At 39.2% G+C, this 12,768-nt stretch overlaps 1 protein-coding gene across 2 annotated transcripts; it reads left to right on the forward strand.

Annotated features, from left to right (window-relative positions):
- The first annotated feature begins 9,871 nt into the window (after nt 1–9,871).
- On the forward strand, nt 9,872–12,205 carry LOC139038713 (uncharacterized). 2 transcript variants are annotated; one of them, XM_070477999.1, is made up of 2 exons: nt 9,872–10,266; nt 11,221–12,205. In XM_070477999.1, exon 2 carries the CDS (start codon nt 11,246–11,248, stop codon nt 11,885–11,887), a length of 642 nt encoding a protein of 213 aa, XP_070334100.1. In that variant the 5' UTR covers nt 9,872–10,266; nt 11,221–11,245; the 3' UTR covers nt 11,888–12,205. The 2 variants fall into 2 exon arrangements, with proteins under 2 accessions (XP_070334100.1, XP_070334101.1); XM_070478000.1 differs by having other exon boundaries at nt 11,237–12,205.
- The last annotated feature ends 563 nt before the right edge of the window (nt 12,206–12,768 follow it).

Raw genomic sequence — 12,768 nt, forward strand, 5'->3', positions numbered from 1 at the left:
CTTCCTCAGTGATCAATGCAAAGAAATAGAGGGAAACAATAGAATGGGAATGACTAGAGAGCTCTTCAAAAAAATTAGAGATACCAAGGGAACATTTCATGCAAACATGGGCACAATAAAAGACAGAAATAGTATGGGCCTAACAGAAGCAGAAGATATTAAGAAGAGGTGGCAAGAATTTACAGAAAAAATATACAAAAAAGGTCTTCATGACCCAGATAATCACAATGGTGTGATCACTCACCTAGAGGAGACATCCTAGAATGCAAAGTCAAGGGGGCCTTAGGAAGCATCGCTACGTACAAAGCTAGTGGAGGTGACGGAATTCCAGTTGAGCTATTTCAAATCCTAAATAATGCTGTGAAAGTGCTGCACTCAGTATACCAGCAAATTTGGAAAACTCAGCAGTGGCCACAGGACTGGAAAAGGTCAGTTTTCATTCCAACCCGAAAGAAAGGCAATACCAAAGAATGCTCCAACTACCGCACAATTGCACTCATCTCATACGCTAGCAAAGTAATGCTCAAAATTCTCTAAGCAAGACTTCAACAGTATGTGAACTGTGAACTTCCAGGTGTTCAAGCTGGATTTAGAAAAGGCAAAGGAACCAAAGATCAAATTGCCAACATCTATTGGATCATCAAAAAAGCAAGAGTGTTCCAGAAAAATATCTACTCCTGCTTTTTTGACTATGACAAAACCTTTGACTGTGTGGATCACATGGGAATACCAGACCACCTCACCTGCCTCATGAGAAATCTGTATGCAGGTCAAGAAGCAACCATTAGAACTGAACATGAAACAACAGACTGGTTCCAAATGGGAAAAGAGTATGTGAAGGCTGTATATTGTCACCCTGGTTATTTAAGTTATACGTGGAGTACATCATGCGGAAATGCTGGGCTGGATGAAGCACACGCGGAATCAAGATTGTCGGGAGAAATATCAATAACCTCAGATATGCAGATGACACCAACATTATGGCAGGAAACTTAGAAGAACTAAAGAGCCTCTTGATGAAAGTGAAAGAGGAGAGTGAAAACATTGGCTTAAAATTCAACATTCAGAAAACTCAGATCATGGCCTCTGGTCCCATCACTCCATGGCAAATAAATGGGGAAATGGTGGAAACAGTGACAGACTTTATTTTTTTGATTCCAAATCATTGCAGATATTGACTGCTGCCATGAAATTAAAAGACACTCCTTGGAAGAAAAGTTATGACTAACTTAGACAGCATAAAAAAAGCAGAGACATTACTTTGCCAACAAAGTTCCATCTAGTCAAAGCTATGGTTTCTTCAGTAGTAATGTATGGATGTGAGAGTTGAACTATAAAGAAAGTTGAGCTCCCAAGAATAGATGCTTTTGAACTGTGGTGTTTAGAGAAGACTCTTAAGAGTCCCTTGCACAGAAGAGATCAAACGAGTCAATCCTAAAGGAAATAAGTCCTCAATATTCATTGGAAGGACTGATGTTGAAGCTGAAGCTCCAATATTTTGGCCACCTGATGTGAGGAGCTGACTCATCGGAAAAGACCCTGATGCTGGGAAAGGTTGAAGACGGGAGGAGAAGGGGACAACAGAGGATGAGATGGTTGGATGGCATCACCGACTAAAGACATGAGTTTGAATACATTCCGGGAGTTGGTGTTGGACAAGGAGGCCTGGCGTGCTGTAGTCCATGGACTCACAAAGAGTTGGACATGACTGAGGGACTGAACTGAACTGATGAATATACATACAGATACATATTTACACTTATGTGATCATTATAATAAATGTACATGTATACATTATGTAAATCAGTTATCATCATGATCATATTTATCCTTGCTGTCAAATATTGAATGCCCTCCATTTGCCAGGCATCTTGTTGTGCTTTGCATTAATATCTCTTTTTATCCTAAGAACAACTGTTTGATATGGGAACTATTTCTATGACTATATTAATGAGGCATAGAGAGAGGTTAAGTAACTTACTTGTCATATATCTAGAAATAACAAGACAAGGATCAAACTGAGTCCTTACTTGACCCTCCACATTCTCTTTAGCTTTTCACAGGTACTTTTGTTTTCTGTTTTTGTTTTTTAACTTGTTTTTCAGCTCTGAACAGCATACTTGACATATATTGGAAAATCAATTTTCTTTTCTTTTAAGCCAAGAGACTTACTGGAAGTAGCATTAAAACCTACAAATCACCAGAGCACTCTGAAATTTACCATCTAAAGAGACAGACTTTATTTACCTAGTTAATAACATGGTACTTCATGGCTCCAGTCCTCCAGAAAGAAGATTGGTTGGGCTGGACTACATTTTATTGACACTGACACTGGTAAATAAAAAAAACTGCAAAGTATCATGTTCTATCATCCAAGTTAGTATTTACAGAAAAGAATCATGATCAAATATTTTCTTCACAAGATAACTTTTATTAAAATTTATTTAAATACTTTTAGAAAACCTTATATTAACATTCTGTACTAGAAGAAAAAATGATTTAGTGTGATTAAATGACACAGTGATATGTCCCTTTTATATAGTATAGGAGGAACTGATTGGAGATTTATTCACTTACTAATTTATTGTCTTATATTTAAAGTAACCTTGGGAAATGATATAGTTATCCTGGGTTCCATTTTTTTTTTCTGTTAAAATAGACTACCGTAGAATATGTTCTATACATTCCTAAGTCTTCTGATTCCTTTCCTTTGATGCATGAAACATAGCATTGTGTTTAAGGAAGTGCTGTAAAAGGCAGGAAGCCCTTTGCTTGTCATGTAATCAGGTAAGGTGAGAAACTGACTATACTACAGTCCTAATATAGTGCTTACAAGAAGGAGCTCTCAGGATACGGAGTTAAAATCAGCATTTGTGGGGGAAGCATGCAGGAATCAAGGAATTACAGACTGGTTTGGAAAGTGAAAGTGTTTGTTACTCAGTCATGTCCAACTCTTTGTGACCCCATGGACTATAGCCCACCGGGCTCCTCTGTCCATGGACTGTCCATGCAAGTATACTGAAGTGGGTAACCATTCCCTTCCCCAGGGGATCTTCCTGACCCCTTCCAGGTCCCTGGATCAAACCCAGGTCTCCTGCACTTCAGGCAGATTCTTTACATTCTGAGCTCCCAGGAAGGCACCATAGACAACTTTAAGCATCTGTCTAAGAAGCCCATTCTAAGAAAATCTAGAGAATGTGTGACTGGTGATGATTTTGAAATACTTCAAGATGGTGTACTAAAGGTACAGGTTTAAGAATGAACTGCTTTCAAAGACCTGGATGCAGAGATTAAGAAGATGCATTTCAGCATTAAGGAGATCTGCAGCATGTTCAGCATCCAGCTTGATAAAAGGCTAAATTTGTCCTGTAGAGTTGTCTCTATAGGTGATTTATTTAGTCTCCTTTTATTCAAATGTGGACATCAGTTTGTCACAAGTCCCATCATTCACCGTTGCCATATGTCTTGCCTGGAACACTTACCACTTTCATTTAACCATATTTTATGACCCATGCAGGGTCACTGCCTCACCTGCTCTTAATCTTCTAGTTACTTGTCTGAATGAAATTAAGAACATTGGAAAAATAATATGTAGTCCACTGTAACATAATTCTGAAAGAAGTTAATAAATTGGAAAATGTATTCTCTGTTCACCTGTTTATGCAATTTTAATACATCAGAAGTTTTTTTTTTTTTTTAAGATGGAGGTATATGTAGAAGGAATACATTGTTTCAAAAACATTCAGACTACTCAGAAATTAGTACTTTGCTTGAACTCTTATGTGATTTTGAAGGAAGTGTAAGATCTTCTGAAAAGAAAATACATTTATTTATCTCAGAATCTTTAATAAGAGATGGCAAAATCCCATATACTAGGAGGTGCTCAAGATTAAAATAAAACTTAAATAGTAATCTAATCACTACCTAATTTATCTATTTCTAATATGTAACCACTTTCCAAAATATTATGTCAGAGGCCTATAAAATTCCTTGAATAGAATTAAATATATTGGCAAACTAGAGGAAACTACTATAACCTGAAGGGTCATTTCAAGATGGATATAATCGATTTGCCTAAGAATAGAGCCGTGTTTGAAAGCAAAAGAGCTGGCCAGGTAGCAAGTGGCCAAGAGATAGGATCTTCAAAATGAGTTGATATTCTCTGAGGATTGCCTGATAAAATTAACGAAGAGAACCTGTATAATGCTTGACTTCCTAGAGTCAGTCAGTATTTTGCAATAACCAAATGGGAAAAGAATTTGAAAAAGGATCCATGTATTTGTATCACTGAATCCCTTCACTGTACGCCTGAAACTAACACAACACTGTTAATCAGCTATACTCCAATATAAAATAGAAATTAAAAAAACTTAAATGTAAGTGTTGCATTGCTAGATATAGAAAATAGAAGTCAATATGTTAAAAAGGCACACCTATTTGAAAATGACTTTATTATAATGATATAACATGTCAACATTTTTTTGTATAGCCCTTATGTCTGTAGTGCCTTATAACAGAAAGTGATAATGATATTAAGTGACAAATTGCATTTGCATATTTTCAGATATTGCTCTTAATCCTTTGCATATACTGTTTCATTGAATTCTCACTTATACTTTATAAATTAAGTACTCATTATACAGAGAATGAAACAGACACAAGAAAAATATGTGCAAGGTTACAGATTTAGACAGTGGTCTTGCCAGTACCTATGACAGCTTTATTTACTAAAGGCATTTTTCCTAAAACTATTTCACTCCCAGGTATATACCAAATAATAATGAGTACTTAAGTTCACCAAAAGATTTTCATAGTAAAAATAGTAAACATCATAGTTATATATATTAAAAGATGCCACAGGCAATGAAAAAGAACAAACTGTTTCTATGTGTAATAACATAGATTTGTTAAAGATAGATGGTGGGTTTAAGAATTTTTCTAATGAAATTATCTGTATTTTTCTATGTGCCTTATTTTCTTTTTTGACAAGTGACACTGAATATTGCTTAAATTAAGTTGATAGATTATATAGTAATACCTCTTTTTGTTATCTTCTTCTTTATATCTTTTCATCAATTAATTTTATAGTTATTAAGTTTTTCTGTTATGTCAGATCATCAAAGAATGTATTAGAATCTCCTTATATAACTAATTTATGAGTGTGTTTGTGTATTCATATATATGTATATAATCTCTAATTAATGCCAAGAAATATTTTGGGGTCTAATATCCGTTTAGTCTTTTTATAAACTTTGCCATGTTGCTTTCATGAATGTGTACCATGAAATAGTAACAATATACTGTGTTTATCATAGTAATGTACAAGGGAACCTAATTTCCAACTTAATATGCTACCAAACACTTAGAACTTGGTTACTCTAAATGGCTGAAAATATATTTCAGCTTAATTAAAATATTCATTTCTCTTATATTAGTGCAATGAGTATTATCATATCATATTTAAAAGACATCTTTGCCTCATCGTGGGCTTCCCTGATTGCTCAGTGGATACAGAATGTGCCTGCCAATGCAGGAGACACAGGAGACCCGGGTTCGATCCCTGAGTTGGGAAGATCCCCAGAGAGGGAAATGGCAGCCCATTCCAGTTTTGTTGCATGGGAAATCCCATGGACAGTGGAGCCTGGAGGGCTACAGTCCATGGGGTCGCAAAGAGTCAGACATGAATGAGCAACTGAGCACATATGCAAGGATTGCCTCAGTAAATTTACTGTGTAAAGTACTTTTCAATTTGATATTCACCAATTGACCTTTTTTATTGATTTCTAATTCTTTATCATTTAGTGAAATTATCCTTTTGAGTGTGCATTGCAAATGTTTTCAATTTGCTTCTCTCTCTTACTTCAAGTATTGTGGTGAGACTTTTATCCCCATATGCTTTTTAAAATTATATATTAAATTCTGCAATCCTAGAATTTCTGGAATTTTTATTTATTTTTTTCTAGGGACAAAAGCCTTTCACATCCTGTTTAAAGGTTTTATCATGATTTCTTCCATGCTTTTAATTCCTTCTCTCCCCTATTCTTTCTTTTTCTGGTCCTCTTCTACAGTTCGCCTCTCCTCCTCCATTTTTTAAATGGTTTTATGCATCTAGAGATATTTAAAAACTTTATTATTTAACTTATTAATCTGTGTACCAGTATGACATGATTTAATTATTATAGCATAATAATATATCTTGTTGTCTGTTACAACTAGTGTTGCTTTTTTATTCTGAATTTTCTGAATTTTCCCAGATATTTTTACTTGGTTTTATTTTTTCTACAAAATTGAAAATCATTTTTCTAGTCAAAACTCTTCTGTGTTATTGACAGTACATTAGATGTATTAACTGATATAGGGGAAATTGATGGTTTAGTTGTTTTGAATCTTTCCATCTATAAACCTGACTAGATATATCTTTGTCCTGTTCTTTTAAGGAAATGGTAAAAGATCTTATAAATTTTTATATAGACATTTAAAAAAAATTCTGCTTATATTATTTGTATATGTTCTATCTTTTTGTTTTATTATTTTAAATGATAGTGTTTATTTTATTTTCTGACTGGTAGTTGTTTCTGTATGAAAAGGTTATTGATTTCTGAATAGTATTATTTCTAATCAGCCAGCTTCCTCTAGTCTCTTAATTTTTTGTGTTGTTTTAGTTAATACTGTTGGATTTTCCATTTACCAAAAAACAACGTGGGCAAGTAATAATCCTTAAAACTCTTCCTATCCTGTTGTTATATCTCTTATTTCATTGTCTTGACAGACAGTATTAACTAGGACTTCCAATGCATCTTTGAATAATAAAAATAATGGCTACAAAACATATCTAGGTTCTGAATTCAATGGTACTGCTTCTAGTATTCTAATTAAGCATGATGATAGCATTTTTGTTGTTCTTGTTGTTAAACTAAATATGTTTTTTTTTAATTTTAAAAAAGCTTACTGCTATTATTTTACTTTAGCTTTTTTCTTTTTTTTTTTATCAGTAACCTAACGGGTAGTTTTAAAAAAGTTTCTTCAGAATATAGAAATCGACCAGCATATGGTTCTGTTTTTGTCCTTAGAATATTTATCAAATCCCATTTTCTGATTTCTTAGAATCTTTTGATGCTCTTTTTTGGGAGAATTCTCCGTCTTTATGATAGCCATCCTCTGCCATATTATAATTCACAAGACTTACTTAGTGAGGACCAACTATGATCTTCAAAGTGGCCAGGTACAGTTGTGAGAGCTGGACTGTAAAGAAGGCAGAGTACCAAAAAATTGATGCCTTCAAACAGTGGTGCTGGAGAATACTCTTGAGAGTGCCTTGGATAGCAAGGAGATCAAACCAGTCAATCCTAAAGGAAATCAACCCTGAATATTCATTGGAAGGACTGGTGCTGAAGCTAAAGCTCCAGTATTTTGGTCACTTGATGGGAATAGCAGACTCATTGGAAAAGTCCCTGATACTGGGAAAGATTGAGGGCAGAAGGAGAAGAGGGTATCAGAGGATGAGATGGCTGGATGGCATCACTGATTCAGTGGACTTGAACTTGGGAAAATTCATCTGGGAGACGATGAGGGACAAGGAGGCCTGCCATACTGCAATCCATGGGGTCACAAAGAGTTGGACACTACTGGGTGACTGAAAACAACAATTGTAGATCTAGGTCCAAGAGAACCAGAGATTCATCAATATATTAATACCTGCTCCCAGAGACTTTTAGAATCAAGAATTTGAATATTCAGAATCTCTGTAGAATTCATTTTATTGGCAAAAGTACCTAAGTTCATTATCAACAGTGGTGGAGGAAAAGAAGTCAGCTTATCAAACCAAGTTCATAGCATTCTTCTGGATATTATATCTGGTAGCTAAATTCATGCTTTTTACTTCAGTTCATGAGTGATTTAGCAAGCTATTCAATATCCTTTTGTTTAATTGGCTACCACAAGTGATATATGTTTAGTAAAGTTAATTACTATGAATCTATTTAATTTGGTAGCAGGTATGAATAGAAAATAACTCACTCTCATGGTACTTTTGGAGATGTGAATTTATGTTCTGGCCTACTTTGAAATTCTGTTGGTTATAGACAGAATAAATGGATTAAGCTAAAGGTAAATTAATAAGTGTATTAAGATGTGTGATTCATGGCAACCCATGCATGCCGTGCAACTGAAAAGTAAATAATTTACCACTTGTGGATAACCAGAATAAAGTCCAAGTGAAGCCATTTACATAGAAAAATATGAAAGACATGAGGAATCCAAGGAATGTGTGTGTTGAGCTTTTCTTTATCTATGCTGGATCTTCAAGAAAGAGAATGAAAAGCTCAGTGTCACAATTTTTCTGCTCAAGTAAGAGACAGTATATATAGCATGCCTGTTACTACATTTAAAGAACTTCTCATCAGTTACAGCTCCTGGGATAAATTAAAATAAGACCCCGCGGGCTTATGAATTGCAATGCCTGATAAACTCTGAGCTTCAATATAAAGGTTAAATATAAAGCCTATTTTGTTTTAAGTTCTGGCTCTGCTGTTTTCTCACTTTTTATCTTTGGGCAATAAAACATCACTGTGCTCCAGTTTTCTCATTCGAATAATATTTACTTCTTTAAAATGTTGTGAAGGGTAAATAAGTTAATACATATGACATGCTCAAAATAGTGTCTGAAGCAGTACTTACTCAATGAAGTTTAGGCATTATTATTTATAGGAATCATTATATCATGTTAAACTCAGGTTATTAATAAAGTATATAAAAGAGTATGAACATTAAAACAGAAATGGCCACATGGTGGGGGGCGGCGGGGTGGTGGTGCTGTGTAATTAGACTGCTGGAGTACTCCAAAACCCCACTAACCACACCTCCTTTGTCAGCAGAAGCAGACTTATCTCCCCAGGATCCATGAGACTATTCTTGCATTGCTTGAACACTCTTCACACAACCCCTAGAGCAATCAAACCTCCTCATGCATGCCTCTAGTAACTCTAATTTTATAATTTTATCCAAATCTGTAATGAGACTGAGAATCTAGCACTCCCCAGGGGCCAATTATAAAGTTAACCTAGAAGAAAAAAATAAAAGGATTGCAAAGCTTTGTTAATCTATATTGGAAGAAATCTATGAATGACATTTGTGCATATGGATTCTGAGAGTGTTTGATCAATGTGAAAGAAACATAATGTTAGTAAAGCTGATTTTGTTAAAGAGTACATTGAGAACTTCATATTCCAACTGGAAATAAAGCAACTGTTTCTAGATTTTGTTAACTATACTTTTTTTATTTTTTAATTTTTTATTAGTTGGAGGCTAATTACTTTACAATATTGTAGTGGTTTTTGTCATACATTGACATGAATCAGCCATGGATATACATGTATTCCCCATCCCGATCCCCCCTCCCACCTCCCTCTCCACCCGATCCCTCTGGGTCTTCCCCCACTTTTAACTCAGAGTTATCTCTCACTAAATGAGGATGAGATGCTGGAAATCCCTTGGTCTTATGTAGTGAAAAAAATAGAAAACATATTTATCAGTACATTTAAATGTGCAGTGAACTCCTACTGAAATTCATCAAAGCATCAAGAACTGTCAGTTTACAAGAGTGATAATTGTAGGAAGAACAAACGGAATGTAGGAAGAGCAAACATAACGCCATGATAGGAGACAGAGGCGGGAAGGGAAAGACCCTCCTCTGGCAACTAGGACGATTATCAGGCCACCCAGATACAGCCAATCAGAACTTGTTTTCGGAAAAGTCCCGCGCGCGCGAACATGTAACCAATCCGCTTCGCTAATTGACCCCTGCTTATGTTTGAAATTGGATGGCCTATAAATATGGGTAGAAAAACCGGGCTCGGGGCTCTCAGCCTGTCACTGCGTTGGACACAGCGGGGGCCCTAGCTCGAGCTAGCAATAAACTTCCTTCTTGCGTTTTGCATTGTCTCTTGGTAGCTTTCTCTCTTCCCGCTCGGGGATTCGGACATCGGGCATAACATTTGGGGGCTCGTCCGGGATCCCTTGGCGAGGAGAGAAACCTCCCGAGACAGAAGGAAGAATCCAAACGGTACCGGTACCCAGTCAGGTCAGGGAAATCCAGTGTGAAACCGGGGCCTGCTAGGAGAGCAGGGAGGTAACTGGTGCAGGACTAAGGGAACGTTCCTGCCGGTGTGAGACCCAGGCCAGCGAAAACGCTGGAGGGCGACCGGCTCTGCGGAGAAAGGGGTCTTTCGTCCCCTGATCCCGCGGCAGTTGACCAGTGGACACTGTTTGGTAAGTTGAGTCTGTTACGGGGGAGTGCACCCCCCCAGAGACCTAGCATTTGGTTGTCGGCCGACAATTGTCTGTCCGTGTGTTTGTCTACGCCGCTCCGTGTTTGTGTGAGTGCCGGCATTGTCTCGCTTCTTGTCTTCTTTTGGTGTATCATTTGCTATTTCGTTTTGTCTGATCTGGTCTCAATTTCCTAATCTCTTTGGGAGCTTCAGTGAACGGGCGAACAATTGTGGGGGCAATTGATGGGTCCTGGCCAGGGCTACACTCTGGTGGACTCTGAAGGCCCAACAAAAGTGAGCCTAAGTAACTAGAGCCCGACCGGGTGAAGCTCCCCCTTAATATCTCAAACTGAGAACGTGGCCTAAAATTCTTGGTGTGGGCACGGGTCAGGCACTTAAGAGCCGCTAGGGCGCCTGCCACTTGAAGACTCCCGTGAAAGGATAAGGGGGTCACGGAACGGGCCAGAAACCCCTAGGGTGCCCGCCCCCAGCAAGAAAACTTCCGTGCAACGACGCAGGCACATAAACAGTTCCAAAAGCATACCATAAGCCCAACCTCTTGGCCGCCACCACTCCTGATAGGATTTTTGGTGGTTGTTCTCATTGACTTCTCTCTCCCTTTCTTCCATACCACTTGTTCCTTAACTATGGGTCAGGGAGAATCTACTCCACTCTCTTTCATGACTGATCATTTTCCGGATGTGAGAGCCAGGGCTCATAACTTGTCTCTGTCAGTCAAGAAAAGTAAATTAATAACTTTTTGTTCTGCAGAATGGCCTACCCTCCAGGTCGGATGGCCCCCGGAGGGTACGTTTCAGCCCTCCATAATACAGGCAGTGAAAGAAAAGATAATGGCACCAGACCCCTGGGGCCATCCAGACCAGGTCCCTTATATCGTGGTCTGGCAAGATCTGGTAGAAAACCCACCTAACTGGTTAAAACCTTTCGTCCACAGAACTTCTAATCCACAGGTCCTGGTGATGGAACTCACTTCGGAAGAAACTAAGAAGAAAGAGAGCTCAAAACCGGTCTTTCAGGATTCCTCTTGCCCAAACCTAATAGACTTAGAAACAGAAGCAAGACCCCCCCCTTACGTGCCCCCCTCAGAACCCCCGGGTGGATGGGAAGGATCAGGAAGGGCAACAAGGGGCGACCACGAGGGAGGACCGGCACTGGGGACCCGGGGAAGGACTAGGGGAGATAGGAGTATGCAAGACCCTGGGGACCCAGAGTTACCGTCATCCACCGTTCAGGCACTCCCCGTCCGGGTGGGACCAGCTAACCCGGGCGGAGAACGGACTTATCAGTGCTGGCCCTTCTCCACGAGTGACCTATACAATTGGAAAACACAAAACCCCCCCTTCTCGGAGAAGCCCCAGGGCCTCATTGACCTCTTAGACTCTATTCTGTTCACTCATAACCCCACCTGGGATGATGGCCAACAGTTGTTACAGGTACTCTTCACCACGGAGGAACGGGAGCGAATCCTGGCAGAGGCACGAAAACGAGTCCCCGGGGTCGACGGGAGACCTACTGCTCAGCCTCATCTCGTGGACGAGGGGTTTCCCTTGCTGCGACCTAACTGGGATTTCGAGCGAGTGGAAGGTAGGGAGCGTCTCTGAGTGTACCGCCAGACTCTGATGGCTGGCCTGAGGGCTGCAGCAAGGAAGCCAACAAATTTGGCAAAGGTAAATCTGGTGAGGTAAGAGCCCACTGAAAGTCCGGCAGCCTTCTTAGAGAGGCTAATGGAAGCTTTTAGACAATACACACCCATGGACCCCCAGGCTGACGAATCACGCGCCGCCGTGATACTAGCATTTGTAAACCAGGCAGCTCCAGACATCAGAAAGAAATTGCAGAAAATAGAGGGGCTAGGAGAGCAGACAATACAGGACTTATTGAAAGCAGCTGAGAAAGTGTTCAATAACAGAGAGACTGCAGAGGAAAGGGAGGAACGGATTAGACGGGAGGAGAGAGAACTAGCAGAAAAGATCAGGAAAGAAGATAGGGAGTATAGGACGAGGGAGAACCAGAAGAACCAGAAGGAGCTAGCCAAGATTCTTTTTGCGGGGATAAGAACCGGATCAGGAGCGAGGGAGCTTCGGGGCCGACAAGCGGGAAAGAAAGAGAAGCTAGAAAGACAGACCTTAAAGAAAGATCAATGTGCTTACTGCAAGGAACTGGGGCACTGGAAAAACGAGTGCCCTAAGAGAGACTCGAGGAAAGGGATGGCCCAGAGGGAGAAAGTCTCCCCCGAGAATCGGGCCTTATACATGGGAGAAGACAGTGACTAGGGGAGTCAAGGCTCGGCACCCCTCACCGAGTCCTGGGTAACCATAAATGTGGAGGGGAAACCCGTTGGCTTCATGGTAGATACTGGCGCCCAACACTCCGTTTTAAATAAAAGGCTGGGACCAATGTCTAAGAAAACCAGCATAGTGCAAGGAGCCACGGGGACAAAAAGATATTGTTGGACCACAGAACGAAAAGTAAATCTGGGGAC

This window comes from Odocoileus virginianus, chromosome 16, assembly GCF_023699985.2.
Source record: "Odocoileus virginianus isolate 20LAN1187 ecotype Illinois chromosome 16, Ovbor_1.2, whole genome shotgun sequence".
Lineage (NCBI taxonomy): Eukaryota > Metazoa > Chordata > Mammalia > Artiodactyla > Cervidae > Odocoileus > Odocoileus virginianus.